This window comes from Trachinotus anak, unplaced genomic scaffold (genome assembly GCF_046630095.1).
Source record: "Trachinotus anak isolate AG129_WGS33_773 ecotype Australia unplaced genomic scaffold, CSIRO_AGI_Tana_v1 ptg000007l, whole genome shotgun sequence".
NCBI lineage: Eukaryota > Metazoa > Chordata > Actinopteri > Carangiformes > Carangidae > Trachinotus > Trachinotus anak.
The window spans coordinates 803,997-820,352 of record NW_027273858.1 but is presented as its reverse complement, the minus strand read 5'-3'; the positions used below and the strand labels follow the sequence as shown (position 1 = coordinate 820,352).

Here is a 16,356-nt window from a genome sequence, read left to right as displayed (position 1 = left end):
CTCTGTGTTGCTCCACTGTTACGTCTCCTGACTTCCTCCTTTGCTCCTGTAACAGATACTGTGAACAGTGGAGGACTTTGTCACTTAAACAGAAACTAATTGTTTTGGGGAACTAAAATAAATGATGTTGTCCCGTAGACTGCGACAAGTCACTTAACAATATGAGTCATAATAAGCATCATATGGAGGAATTTTATTATGAGAAGATAATCTAAAAAAAATCAGACTTGACTCCACCTGCTCAGAGGTTTGTGAGTAGCCTGTGAACACGGAGCATTTAGCTGTTTCAGATATTTCCTCAGGAGTTGATGGACATAGAGCCAAAGCTGGAGAGAGAGTGGAGACATAATCTTTGGGTGAGCAGAAACTCAATTTCACCATAACAACTGTAAAGTGATTGTTCCACAACCAGACCAAAAGAATCTTAGTGCAGCTTTTTATTGCATTTATACAGTTTTATTCTTTACTGTCATATCTTCTTAACAGATATTATTCACCATTTAACATGTGATACTGTGCATGTGAGAGAAAAAGATATCATCCATCTTTCTTCAGTGTGTATTTTTATAACCTGACCAGCAGAAGCACATCATCATCTTCCTGCCTTCGGGTACAGAAACAGAGGATCAACATTAACAATGAGCAGCTGAGCAGAAACATCAATGCTGCTAACAGCTCTGCCGATACACTCAGTGGTGACTGACTCTAACGTTTTCACCAGTGTGGTTCCTGATGAAATTCATAATAACTATGAATAATATGAACCCTGTGAAGCTATATGTCTCCCAAGTTTGTAGAGAGTCATAAAGCCAAGTTTAATTTGTTTTTTGTTTTTTATTTGTCAGGGACCATGTATAATAGACATTAAACTCAGTTGAGAAAAGTTCTATTGCATCAGATTTTAGCTTATTATCAAGACACAAGAGGGAGGGTGGGAACACATGAAAGACAGACAACAGTATAAGAGAAGCACATTACAACAGGGAAATATACAATACAATAAAATAATTTAGCAGCACCCATGACCCTGTTCCTATTTCTAACCCCCCCCATAAATTCATATCCAGTATCTACCAGTTACAAGAGATATAACAATAGCAAAGACATAAAAAAAGACGTTTCCATTCCTATACCCCGCCCCCCTTCACCTGGCCTCCCTTTTAAACCCAGTAATGTGCAGATATAATAGTTCATATATAATAAGAAAACGGGACAATGAAATTATTTGGTGTCATTCAAATACCAATGTATTCACTTTGCTGTATCACACAGACACAGGACTAATAATGTCTGAATTACAGTGAAAACCACTGTTTGCAGTGAGCGACGTTTTAACTGATCCATTAAACTAATTATGTGAGTTTTTATACAGCATCGAGACAGAGGGAAGGAGAAAGAGGAAAGAGAGGAATAATCCTGTCTGTTGACAGGTTTACATCACTTTGGACAACTTTTAATGTGCCATAACAAAGACAGATAATTCCTTTCTGTTTCTTCTTCTTTTCACTTCTCTCCTCTTCTTCTTCTTCTTCTTCTTCTTCTTCTTCTTCTTCTTCTTCTTCTTCTTCTTCTTCTTCTTCTTCTTCTTCTTCTTCTTCATTGCTCTCAGCCATCTGTAGCAGCTTACTTGCCTTCACCGTAATACCTCATTAACCCTGTGAACCCGGAGCCACTGATGCACAAAGAGCTCCATTACCATCCTGTACAGTTGTTAGGCTCCCCATTAATTTGTCACCTCCACACTCGGCCTGTTTACCACCAGCAGGCAAATCAAACAGCCCAGTGAATAAACGAGGAAATCTTCGGTGATTGAGAGAGATCTCGTTACAGAGGATGATTCAGAGCAGCACGGAGTCAATTTAACAAGTGAGAGCTTGAAATGTTGTTGACTGACAGGAGGCAGTTTGAGGTGTTTGATTGTGCTACATTGAAAAAATGCAGCTGAGCATCAATTTGACAATCTCACATGACATTTATATTTTATATAGGAACCTGATGAGAGAGTGAGAAGAATAAAGACCTGTTGTCTCCTCCAGGAGGTTTGAGCAGAACAGACTGATGATGATCACTACGGAGCTTTTTCCTGAGGTATTTGTGTTTTTGTTGACATGTTTGGTTCCACTGATTGGTGACCAAACAACCAACCAACCAACCAACCGACCAACCACATCACTGTTAGGCTAACAAGATTTTCTAGATATCAGGGCTGAAACAGCTAATCAATCAACAAGTTGACTGACAGAAAACGAATCAATGAATAGAAATAGTTTAGACATTAATCAGAGAAAAATGTCACATTAGCTCAAATATGAGGATTTTCTGCTTTTCAGGGTTTTTTTTATCCTTTAAGATGAAGCTGTTTGGTTTCAGTTGATTGGTTGGACAAAACAAGCTGATCACCATAGGATCTGAGGTTATAATGGATGTGATTTTAGATTCATTGATTAATTAGCTGCAGCCCTACAACTTTTGTGTGTGTTTCTATTGGGTCTGAAATTTTAACTCTCTCAAAAATGACATTTGAAACCTGAGTGAAAAATAAATCAAGTGTAGAAATATTCATTTATTTTCATATGTCCAGTAAATGTTTTTTATGATGGTTTTCCTCTCACCATAACTAGTACTGAACTTAAATGACAGCTGACCATCACAACGTGTGAATGAAGGTTACAAAAAAAAAGAAAAACCTGCTCTATTGTAACTCTGATGAAAAAAGGACATTTATTCAGATGAATGTTTTTCTTGTTAGCAGGAGATTGGCTGAGAGGAAACAGGTGAAGGACGTCGGGGAAACAACCAAGAAACAGAGACAGAAAAGGTAACAACAACGGAGCGAGGCAGACGGAGGGAAAATCGTTAGCCTGGATATGGATGGTGAGAGGGCTGGAGAGCAGAGGTTATCGCTGCCTCTGTTATAAATTCCCCTGTTCGTGATCACGGCGTCCTGAGATACATGCTGTGTGGAGAAATCTGCAGAGCAGCCGCAGAGAGATGTTTACTGCCTCCATAAATTCAGAGCAGCACTCACAGAGAAATGGAATAACGGCCGGAGATGTGGGGTATTTATGGTACTGCTGTACCCGACAACAAGGGAGGAAGACGAAGGAAATCTGTGGGGTCGAATTCACAGAATAATTACACACAGAAAAAAACCACTGCTGAGGTCAGAGGTCACCACTGTGACTGATTTACTGACCCAGTGTAATCCTGTTAACAGAGATACTGGTCAGACAGAGCGCCATTAATCTTTAAACCAGTTTCACTGGGCAACATGTTTGCAGAAAAAAAAAATCACATCTATCTGAGGTGTATTTTGTAGAATGTGCAGTGACACTCACAGCAGAGGAAAGACGACTGAGCGGTTAAGATGTAGCTGGAATAGAAATATCACATGGTAAATACTGAAGCATCTGAGCTGCTGACAGTGTCCTGGGTTTCAGACCTCAGAACTGTTTTAAAATGCAAAAGAAATCCATCACTGTGCCTGTGAAACAGCAAATCAATCTCATGTATATCAAATAGACTTTGAGACATTTTGTGCACATTTTTCTCTGGGTTTTAATTTCTGCAAAAACAAATCAGCTAAAAAAAAAAAAAAAAAAAAAAAAAAAGATATGAAAAGTAAAAGGAACAGCGGTTTTACATGTTGTAACATTTTGTTCTGGTTTGAATGAAAAACTAATAAATTAAATTATCAGTTTCTTCAACATGTCCACTCCCAGAGTCTAATGCATAAACATACACCTTTCAATTTGTAATCTTAGATGCTGCTTTTGAGATGAGAATATTACAAAGATATCACTGTCTGCATATTTCTGTGAGATTATGTGGTTGGTTTTTATCGTGTTTTATTTTTATAAAACATGTTTTATGTATTTTCTTATGTTTTATGCGTCTCGAGTTGAGGTCTGAGTGGATTTTATGTTTTTCCTGGCTGCAAATGTCCACAGCAGATTTATCTGTAAGACCCAAATGTAGCTGCATAACCTTAAAGTGCTTTACACTCCACATTCACACACACACACACACACACACACACATATATTCATACAGCACTTTTTCTAACACACACTCTCAGACACCACCTCAGGACACGTTGACATGAGGACTGGAGGAGCTGGGGATCGAACTCATGCCACCTCCGGAGCCACAGCCACCTTTCACTCCACTAAAACCTCTTTGGGTTCTCATTTCATTATCTAACAGTGAGGGACGGGGAGTTCGGTGTGTATGGTTGTGTGTGTGCTGTGTGTCCCATGTTGCTCAGTAATCTGTGTCCTTACAGCAGCTTCACCCTCGGACTCTTCTCCCGTTGTCCAACCAGTGAAAGTGAGAGCTCAAAGCAACGTTTTCTTCCAGCTGAGCGACTCCTGTCAGTCACTGCCGGCGGGTCAGCGATGCTTTGAGATCGTTAAGGCTCTGAGGCGTCCTGGCGCGAAGACCTGCACCTAATATCACGCTCCACAACCCCGTCAATACCCCGCAGCACCACGAGGGAAAAAGGCAAGCTCAGCCTAAGTGCTCCCAGAACACCAAAGGACACACATTCATTCAACCCGCTGCCCACTTAGGTCAAAGCCACCAAGAAGAAATCAGCTGTTATCTGTCTGGAGGGAAACGTGAGAGCAGTGAGTCAGTGTGAGAGGTATTTAGATGGTCATGCAGTCACTCAGTCAAAGAGTCGCAGCTCGTACGGTCCAGTTAATGGTTTTCCTGCATCCGTGTCACATACTTTCACAAACAACTGTTCACCCCAGTTAATGGTGACCAGCACGCCAGGAGCTCAGGTTCGAAACAGTAAAACTAAACCACACAGAAGATTGTGACGGTGATTCGTTGAGCAACTCGTTCATGAAAACAGATTTGTGTAACTGAGAGACCGTTTTGTGTCCCCACAACAAAAAGCCTCAACACAAATACACATTGAGCCACAACAGAAGTGAGCAGAGGTCCGTCTACACTACAACTACGACTATAAATATGAAAAAACACCATGATGAACATAAAAAACTCAGAAAGACTTTGTTATATAATCATATTTTCAGAAGTTATAGATGTTGTTAAAGAGAGTTCCACGGTTTGGGAACTCTGAGGCCTGAGTCTCATCAGCTGATCTGAGTCAAGAAATCAGTGAGATTTCTTCACAAGGCTAATTCATGTTTGAAAGTCACAGAGATGCAGAGATAAAAGCTCCACTGGAAGCAGCCAGAGAAGACTTGAACCCAACACAGCCACAGCTCAAATCTCCAGGGAACTGTTGTCGGCATGAAATCCATCCACTGCCTCTGGTTTCACTTTGTTTTGATCAACTTCAGCCGACACAACACTACAGCTGTCTATTCTGGTAACGTAAAGGGCTCAAATGCCCCCCCCTCCCACAAACAAACACTGAACTCCAACACTTCTCCTGCAATGCACTGAAATTCACTGTTGCACCTACAGGAATCATGTACAGTGTTTCCACTGATGGATTTTTAAAATGTGGGGAGCGAGAGTCACAATCACCCCCTCTCATTGATGTTTTTTAACATTATTCATGTGCAGATTGTATTGAAGGTAATTGTGTGGAGGTCGGCTGTAGAACAAAGAAAACAAACATTTCTCAGGATCAATAATAGAAAAAAACCAAAACTGGCGTCGATAATGGAAACGAAGCCGCTCCTGTGAAATGAGCAGAACAAGGCAAAGCTGCACATGAACCACAAGTCTTTATGTAGAGGAGCTCTGTTGTTTGTCATATTCTTTAGGGTGTGTGTTGTGCATTTAATTGAAAAAAAGAAAAGAGAGTCTTGCTTTCTGCATGAGGATGCAGTTTCCTGGAGGGTGATGCTTCAGGCGACCCAGTAAACAAAGCAAGCCAGTGCTGTGCAGAGAGCTCAGGTAAACAAGCCAGTCTGCATGTGGCAGGATAATCTTTCATTCATATTCAACGTGACCAAGGAGTGAACACTCGCATCTCATTTCCTCTTTATTTTTTAGCTTTTTGAAAAAAGAAATTAAATGAAATGTTTGAAAGTATGTGAATCACCACACTAATGAAAAAACACTAATGAAAATAAGAATTAAAAGAATTACAATTTTTCTTTTTCACAAGCAGCTAATTAAATTGCCCAGAATAAAAAAGTGTTCTTCTAATGACATTGAATGTTTCTCAACATATAAACATTAGAGTCTCTTGGTTATTTAGTGATGCTGTAGGTTTTCATTATTTCAGTCTTGCTGAGAAATCATATTTTTGACATCAGGTAAGAAAACGGCTTCAAAAGCTCCATATTTTAAACTTCTCAAGTGTTTTATCTGAAGTGTTGATCTCCATCAGAAGATATATCTGTGGTTTAAGAACCAAAAACCATCTCAGTGTAGTTTTACATCTCCTCTCTCAGGCTTCTCTCTGGAGCTCTAGTAACAACAGGTCAGTCCGCCAATCAGAAGAGAGGATCTGAGCCTCTCTTCTGATTGGCTGACTGTTTTCTGAGTGATAAAATAAAAATATAGCAGATTTCAGGTAAACACTCAGAGAAACCAAATCCTGCAAGGTTGGATGGTGGGTCCAGGTGGGCGGGGCTTTGGGGCGTGGCTGAGGGCAGTGACTGCTTTGTTGTGACATCACAAAGTTCCAGAAGTCCTGACGGCTGGTTTTAAGGCTCAGTTTCTGAATACAGGCTGTGTGCATTTCTCTGTGGACTGAGGCTTTGATACTTTCACAGTATTAATATAGAACCTAGACCTGCTTTAGAATCACAAACACATGGACATCTACCTTTAGACTGGATGGAGCTTTAAATATATTGAACAAAAATATAAGCACAAAGATTTTTTTTCTGTACACACAAAAGGATTATTCCTCTTGAATTTTGTTTAACTCCACGTTAGTGAGCACTTCTCCTTTACCAAGATAGTCCCTCCACCTGACAGGTGAGGCATATCAAGATGCTGATTACACAGCAAGATTATTGAGCTGTGATTCGGCTCAATGCCTGATGAAGGCCAGAAGCAACTCTGTGCAAGGGATGAGTGTAGAACTGATCCACCCCTCCTCCCAAAAAATGTGCATCTGTAGCCTGAGTCATGTTAAATCCATAGTTCAGTGCCCAATAAGAGTCTTTTTTCAAAATAAAACAGCTCATTTTAAAGTGGCCTTTTATTGTGACCAACTCAAGGCACACCTGTGCAGTAATCATGCTGTGTAATCAGCCTGTTGATACGCCACACCTGTCAGGTGGATGGAGGGTCCTGTGAAAGAAGAAGTGCTCAGAGAGAAGCCTTTCGTGGATTAGAAAAAGTCTTTTATTTCCTCCAATGAAAAATGGGAGTGAAATTTTAAATAAATAAATATGAAACTGCTGCACAGACTGTGTCTGACTATAGCCCCACACACATCACTGCTAAATCACAGATTTACGTAGAATTATATGACATGACAGAAATAACCCCACGGTTTACCTATAACCATTTGTGCTCACTCGCTCCTTGTTGTTGTTGTTGTTGTTTTTTGGATTAGTGAGGCAAATGTTCATGAATGTCAATGAACATAACAAATATTAACTTTGATTTTCGTCTTCATAGCTAAGTAAAGACCAGCCCACATTCAGCCTTGGTGGGAGATGGTTGGATGACATATGTCGACCCTTTTAGATCATCCACAGTCACAGGTTTAACAGACGTTACGGTGCTGGTCTGAGAAGGATAAGTTCTTATAATTTTAATGAAAACAGTAAGATCTGCTCTCCAGGGATGGAAGGAGTGACAGTGACATATTGTTCATGTCTCTGTAGCCCAACCTGTGAACAGATGATCAACAACAGGATCAAGTTTTCCCACAATAAGAAATGAACCAGGCTTTTATTCAAGCACTCATCAAAATGCTTCCACATTTACGCTGGAAAAAGAACAAATTCTCCATATTTACTTTTCCCCCTTTTCAACAGGTTGAAAACATCCCCACTCATCTCTTAAACAAACTAAGTCTTTTCTGTTTTTGCCCAACAGTTTTCTGGCCAAAGCTAAAGCCCTACACAGCCTGCAGCAGGTGTTGTGAATATAAAGTAGAGTGGGAGTGCATCAGTCACTGGCCGGCCTCATTTGGTATGCAAAATAAAAATGAGTTATACAAAACGAGGCCTGGCAGGAGGCTGCAGACGGGCTCAAATACAGCTGCAAAGTGACAAAGTAAAAAAAAACAACACAGTGTCAAAGCAAAGTCAAGTTTCAGCCAAAATTAGTTCATCAGCTGTTCAGTTGTCAAAGTGAATGAAATAAACCGAAGCCAGGTGTTTACAATAAAAGTGAAATTATTAATAATATTTGACCCTAAATGTTTATTACCTGAGGACTGAGTCTCAGACGTCTGACTTTTATGTGGCCGTAACACATCAAGACTGAAATTACTGTGACTTTCCCAAAACTGTGGCAACAATGAAAATTTGAGCTTGTCATATATATATATATATATATATATATATATATATATATCATATAGACATTTATAGAACAGAACAGGATAACAATACAACTCAATATACACCTAGTACCAGGGATATTTGCCCTGCTCCACAGTTTTATGCTCCAGTCAGAGAGTGAATGACTTCAGTAAACTCTGTGGATCTCAGGAAGTAAAGGGTGTAATGTGCAGTCAGCTGGTCAGAGAGTTGGAAGAATTCTTCTAGTTCAGAAAAACTGCAAGAAAGTTTTTAAATTTGCAACTTATCACAAATATTGAGGGGGACTGGTAGAAAGAGGCACAGACAAGTTAGATATATGTTGTAGTTATTAACAGGTCTGTGAGGAAGGATAAAGTGTTGTGAATGCTGATTTGTATTGGTGTAAAGCATCAATAAGCTGGATGCCAACCGCCATAAAACAAGAAGAAGAAGAAGGAAGAGGAGGAGCAGGAGGAGGAGGAGGAGGAGGAGGAGGAGGAGGTCTGTCAGGTGATTTGCATGATAACTCCAACAAATGAATTTTTAAACAAGACTTATAGTCATTTACTACGTCCCACATAGAACAAGCCGCGATACATCGAGTGTATTCGATACGTCACCCAACAATACTTAAAAAAAAAAAAAGCCCAGCTGAGGCTGATGTCGTTAGCAGGTGTTTAGTCATAAAAGTACCTGATTAAAATCAGGGGATTCATTCTCTGGGGACCATGAATGTTGGCACCAAATTTCATGCTAATCCAGGCAGCAGTCGTGGTCAACCTGCCGACAACAGACCGACACCGTCGTCCATGAGGCCGGGCCAACAGCAAAAAACATCATGTAGCAAAGAAACAACTGTTTGTCAACCTTCTTGGACAAAGATGCACTGTTAGTCATGATGGTATAGAGAGCAGCGCTGAAATGAAATGAGTCAGCTGGATGGTTTCAGTTACACATCAGTATTTAGACAGTGAAGCGGTTGATGACACAGAATTATTTACAAATGCTGAGTAAATGTTGTCCCTGCAAATATTCACTGGCAGCTCGAGCTTTAATCTGCAGCCGCACTGACAATCACTTCCACCAAGGTTAGTGAGAAGAAACCTTTTTGAAATCTTAACAATCAAAACTTATTTTTTCTTTATCTTGTCTCCATCTTCCAGACAAACAGATGCACAAAACACACACACACACACACACACACACACACACACACACACACACACACACACACACACACACACACACACATTTTCCTCCCTGCTTCTCTCCCTCTCACTTTCTAAAGTGTTTTAAAACAAAAAGTCCAGCGCCAGAACGACGCAGGCTGGATTATCTCCGCTCCCCCCTCATTAACATGCTGTCAGCAGCTCTGCTTCTGAAAAGCCTCCCAACATCTCCACGTAGCTGTACGGTAAGTCATCATGGCAGATAAAACCAGCACCGACACACGAAGCAGGAATATTAGCTGAGATAAAACTGATAAAGACTGAGGCTCATTCTCCGTCTTCACTCAACAGAACTGAGACATTTACCCAGCATTCAAATTAGACACAGAAATTACTTCTCTCACCTTCACATTGTCTGGTGGTTTTCAAATGACAGATGACACACACACACACACACACACACACATACATTCCCATCACATCTTTTCTCTTTGTGTTATTTCCCGCAGTTTGATTTCTTTTCTAATTTTAATTTGTGTTTTAAATGTCTTTACATGTTTCACTTGTCTTTGATGTTTTATTAAAACACTGATCATTTGTATCTCTTTAAATCTGGTTGAGGCTTTGATGTACACCCCCTCATATGACCACCCCCATATCTGTGACAAATAACTGACATTTTCACTTAAATGTCCATAAATGATGTTGAACTTGGTTGAAACCACAGTTTCTCGCTTCTTCTTTAGCAAATTTCTGAATATACTTTATATAAGTTTATGTCAATACTGGAGTGTTATTATAATGTGTATTTCATTAACAGAAAGTTTATCAGCAACTATTTCTGATTATCAAATTAGTTTTTTTCAAATTATTATTATTATTATTTTTATGATTGTTACATTTTTTAAGCAGAACCAAACATTTGCAGAGACACTTTTCTTTATAAAAGGTGACATTAAACTGATTATCTTTGGGTTTTGGACTAAACAAGACATTTGAGGACTGAGGGAAATTACAACAAGTTTTTTTTCACAGTTTTCTGACATTAATCAACAATGAAAATGATAATTACACAGATGGACACTTAAATGGTGAAGGATGGGTCATAAATGAGTGTGAGGGGACATCCAGAGGAGGGCGGAGCTGCAGGAATCACAGAGGAGATCAATGAAGAGGCGTTGTAACACCTATCCAATATCAACATCCCATCTGTCTTCACAATGGAATATTTATTGATCTGACCGTAACTACTGAAAAAGATGTCAACAGAGGTTAACTGCAACATGTTGGTGTCAGTTTGTGATACTTAAGGCTGTGGATTTCTCTTTTTTGTGCCAATAAAGCTGCTTGACTTTAAAATGGACGATTGATCCAGCTCCCTCTGGAGACAGAGCTCCCCTGCTGCTGTGAACAAGGCTTCACTCCTACATTTTAACTTCCTGTGGCTGGAGGACGGATCATACTGGACTCTGGACGCTCTCATCCACCATTTGGGCAACACCCCAGTTTATCTGAAGGGCTGAAGCCTGTTTCAACTGCAGCTTCACAACAAAAACAGCACATATTCATTAATGTTATATTACACTTAGGGCTTCTAAACATTTCCTTATAATAAATCTCCTTCCTCATCAGTGTTATTTTATATTTTCAAACTTAAACAGTACGGCTGTGACTCCTGATACGACATCTGTGAAAAACTTTTTAAATATGTTGAACTTTCCAGTTGATACAGAAGAAGTTAAAATGGTGGTTTGTTTCCAATTTATCTGGATGGTCTTTGAAAATTGAAATTCTTGGATGTTCATGGAAGCTGCAGATTGTTTTTGGACTGTGACAGTTTATCTTGTCTCTGCTGTACAGTATTCGTTGCAGCTACAATGTTTTATTCCAGCTTTTATTCTTGAAAAAGAGATTTGAATCTTTCATGAATAAAAAAGGAAATGAAACGGAGCCAGTTTCCTTAGATTTCTTTAATGGAATGGGATGGAAATCTTATTAATTTTAAAGTAAATTAATATGTAAGATGAGCTACAGCAGCAGGACAGAGATTTAGAGAGAATTAGATTTTGAAGAGTCATTTTAAGCAGTCATTAATTCCCCTCTCTCTCTGTGGGCTACTTTTCAGTAGATTTGCTGTGACTGAGCTGTGGTGCTGGGGATCTTTTCCGTGACCACTGGACATGAACTGTTGGATTACATGATGACAAACAGACTGTGAGCAGCAGCCGGAGCCTGATGGGACCTGAGACGACTCTTTCTCAAACATTTACAGGGCAGCAGAGTCGCCTGCAGTGGGTTTTCAGCTGAGGGATCGAGTCCTTTTAATGACTAAAGTACCTTTTACTTGAGCAGAGACAGAAGTGAAAGCCGCCCTCCCTGTGTCTCTCTCTCTCTCTCCCTCCCTCCCTCTCTCTCTCTCCCCCCCCGTCTCTCTCTCTCTCCCCCTCCTCTATCCCCTTCACTCTGCAGAGTGCAGCCAAACAGAAAGCAGCCTCCTGCCTGTGCTGTCATCGCTGTGGACCAGGCGGATGCTGCTGAGCGCTGCGGACCCAGAAGAGCAAAATTCATCAGGGACCTGGGGAGTGTGAGAGTGTGGAGGAGGAGGTGGGGAGGAGCAAAGAGCAGAGGAGAGGCACACTGTCTCCCTCCTTCACTTGGTGGGCTTTTCTGCAGCATCCTTCTACTTCATCATGGATCTCTGGAGTAAAAAAGTCCTGGGAATTATTACACATGTTGCCCTGATACTTTCCAGCTCATATGGGGCAACAAGAGGAGGTGAGTGCTGTGAGATTTTTATTCAGTGACAGCGGAGATCTGTGGAGCTGCTGCTGTTCACTTTACATTCCTTTAAAATGGTTAATAAAAAAGTTCCTGAGCTCATGCAGGTTATTTGTCTGTCAGTTGTAATAATTAATTTACTGATTAGCTGAGCATGTTGTGAATTAACTAATGCAAATGAGCCTTTTTGAAGAGCAGGAAACATGTACAGCAGTAACTTACCATTATCTGCACAGACTCCGTTCCGAACTCCACCTGCTCCAGTGCAGCTGCACAAGCTGCAGAAAGTATGTGACTGTGAAGCAGAGAAATCACTCTTACAGGAGACGTTTTGTGTAGTTTCATACTGTCATAATTTATATTTCATTTTTTATTTGAGACAAACAGGCAAACACCAGTTTCATCTTTTTCTTAGTCAACTTGATTTGCCCTGATTCCTCAAAATCTTTTGTTTTCTTGTTTTGTTTTCTTTTTAATTTCATTTTCATTTTTTACTCTTTCCCAGTTTTTCTGCATAATAAACTTTACAGCTGATTGGTGTTGATTCAGCACAGTGTGGAATATGTCTAACTGCTATGTTATCATTTAAACTGCAAATTTTAAAAAAAAGGAAAAAATAAAGAGCAAAGCTTTGGTCTCATAATAAGCCCACTGGTTTCCTGCCTCGTACACTGTGTTGATGGAAATGTCAACAGAGGGATCACTTCACACAGGAGCTGTTTGCATGTGCCAAACACTGTCAGAGCAGTGGAAATACTGCGAACACAGCCTAATAAAGTGGTTGTCAGAGGATAAATGTTTATCTAGCTTGAGACTGATGCTGTGTTAAATTGAATTTTAAATCAGCATCTGTGGGCACAAAGGATTTTTTGAGAAAATAAAATGCCACTGAGGGATTCAGAGTGAACAGAGTGGGTCAGATAGATGGTGGATATTACCTCATCAGGTTTATATTCCCCTTGACAGACAATAGCTGCTGGAGTGAGATGAACTGACATTATGAGCTTTGAACGAGTAAAATAAGGGAGATAAAGAGATTTCTTTGCCCTGAAGAAAATGGTTTGGACTCAGAAGAGTGTCAATCAGAAACCATAACCACAAGAAAAGAAAATCCTGCTGTCTCTCTCAAATCAATAAGTATTGCTTAAAACCCTTTTTCTCCTCTTAAGAGAGCAAACTTGCAGTACATCATCCACTTAATGATCTCAGATGCCCAGACCTCTCTCCAGATTTTATTTGACTTTGTGTTTGTGTTGAGTCAGTGCTACAGGCAAGGTCTGACTCCAGCTATTTGTCAGAGTGAACAAAGGAGGTAAAAAAAAGTCAGGCGAGGGCAGGTGTTTCTGTTTCTGCAGCCGGCTGCAGTGACCCTGCTCAGCACCGGAGCAGCAGCAGCCTGCTTATTTTAGGGGAAGCAGTGGGTGGAGTGGTTGGAGAGAGTGAAGCAGTCTGTGACAGGATGATTGAGCCCAACCATAGCTGACACGTCCGCCATCAACAGCATTGTTTCTCCACGAAGAATCCTCAAGGAGGCAAAGGAAGGAACGTTTCTTCCTTTGGAGCTGAATAACAGCGTCAACCAGAGAAGCTCTCAGGCTGTAGTGACGTGAAAGAAGACGCTTAGGAAAATTATTATGTGATTTGCATCAAATTACACATAGAAACAGTCAGTCATGCTGCTTGGTGGGTGGCAGCCATGTTTTTGGAGAACATGTAAATCCTTTCAGGGAATATTCAGCCAAGTACCTCCTGAAGATCCATATGACAGTGATCAAATCTCCACCTGAGGATCTGTACTCGCTGCACCTGTGTACCTGCATGCAATTATCCAATCAGCCAATCATGTGGCAGCAGTGCAATGCATAAAATCAGGTCAGGAGCTTTGGTTAATGTTCACATCAAACATCTGACTGTGGCGTCACTGTTGGTGCCAGGCAGCCTGAAACTGCAGAGCTCCTCACAAACAGACATCAAATCTTTTTACAGGGACTCACACACCAAGATTAGATGGAAGTTGTAAAAAACACATCATAACAATAAATAATGATAAATAAATGTAAAATTATGAAAAACCTTTGTTATAACTAAAACAAATTACAATAAAAATCTGTAAATATACAATTCTTCACTATAAGGGCTGATTTATTAAGAACAGAGGAATCACATTAGAGATGCCTGCAGTGGATAATTAGAGCAGATATTCAACAGAAACATCTGAAGAGGAGGCAATATATCATAACGCAAAGTCATGCAATATTAATACTGCAGGTGTGGGGAGGGGGTGGGGAGTGGGAGATTTCCAAAGGTTTGGATTTCGTCTTTCAGCACCTGGCAAAGCCGTTTTCAAGTCATTAGAGATGATCAAAACTCTGCAGACAAGAAGAACTTTGCATATACATAGCTTTAAAAAGTGTTGATTTCCCTGCAGTAGATACAGACGTGGAGAGGGGTAGAGTCAGCAAGCTAAGAAGCTAATTAGATATAGATGGAAACGTAGAAACAGTTACTCCAGTTACTGCAACTCAACAGGACATTATTTACTGAAATGTGTTCCTACACACACTGTATATGTTGCTTACCAATACATTACTGAACTTCATTTCTTCATCATCAATCTAAAAATGACGCTCTGAGTCATTTAATACATCAGTTTATAGGCAGTTGATTATAATGTTTAGCTTAATTGTGCTGCTTGGTTCCCTCAGTTTGTGTTCACAGTGTTTGTGTCATTTTCTCCTGACGAACTACAGCAGCGGCTCAATCAGCACCTGCGCCTGCCTTCAGGTGATTCTGCGTGAGACGGCGAGCTCAGTTGCAGTTCAGTGGTGGGATTTGTTTGAGATCACCAAGCTCAGACAGGAAATGATATGCAGCGTGCGTTTTAATGAAGTTATGGCTGTGGAGCAGCAGAGCAGAGAGAGCTGAGCAGGAGTGAGAGAGAGAACCAGCAGCAGGTGGAGGGAGGAGATGGTGCTGTTATGGCTGATGTGGTTGATGTCTCATTAGAACACTGAGGTAAACGCAGCACTGCTTATCGTAAGAGTGCAGTGATTTGCCTACAGTGATTTGGCAGTCAGGTTCATGTTCAGTTTTAATGAGGGCAAAACCACAAGTCCTCAAGTCCTCTCTGATTGTTGTTATCCTGTAAAATAGTCAGAAATTGTGCCCACTTCTTATTACAGATCAGATTTTCCCCCAAAAATATGTTTGAGTTATTGTTTAATTATGAATTTACCTGCTCTAAATGTCCTCCACACCCATGCAGATGTTTTCAGTTATTCTGGCTGAGTAGACCTTATCTCAGGCTGCAGGTGGGCGGGGCTATGCTGGGAGTTGCATGAGGTCATCCCAGGGAAATCTCAATAATCATCATTTTGCCATAATTCACTTATCTCTAAAATGCGTTGCACTGTGGGATTGTTAGCAGAAAGTAGTGTTCATGCAGGGGACACTACTAGGCTGTTACAGTGCACTAAATTGTGACAGCCTGTGTTTTTAGTTTTTGCCACACTGACTGTATGATCCTACCATCAGGGGGCAGCAAAGTCAGACATTCAAAATGATAGGGGCTTTAAATTAATCATTTTTTCGCAGGATTGTCCTCTTTTTCTTTAAGATTTAAGTTTAGTTCTCGCAGCTTTCCTTCTTAACAGATGCACTCTGTTTGCGTTTGCTCTTCATAGGCAATTTTCAACAAGTAATTAGCCCTCACAATTGTGAACCCAAGTCTAACTGAACACACAAGCACTTGTCATATCTTATCCAATTACACAATGCACAATGCATAAGCATCCCTGTGTAAATGCATAAGAAACTAGCAGAGCACAGACCTCAGCCAATGCAAATGTCAAACAACATACACCGGAGAAAAAAATTCCAATTCCTAGTAAATGATCCAGATCCAGATTTACTGGGCTCTTCCATGACACGTGCCCCATCCCTCCACCAAGTCTGGTGGAAATTGGTTCAGTACTTTTTGCATGATCCTG

At 40.4% G+C, this 16,356-nt stretch overlaps 1 protein-coding gene across 1 annotated transcript in view; it reads left to right on the top strand.

Moving 5' to 3' along the window:
• Positions 1 to 11,554: 11,554 nt before the first annotated feature.
• The window catches only part of LOC139622503 (contactin-associated protein-like 4), a 68,020-nt gene continuing 63,218 nt past the window's right edge, over positions 11,555 to 16,356 (top strand). Inside the window, exon 1 of the mRNA XM_071479830.1 lies at positions 11,555 to 12,364. Within this exon, the coding sequence (XP_071335931.1) occupies positions 12,280 to 12,364 (85 nt within the window). The 5' untranslated portion in view covers positions 11,555 to 12,279. The remainder of the gene's footprint in view (positions 12,365 to 16,356) is intronic.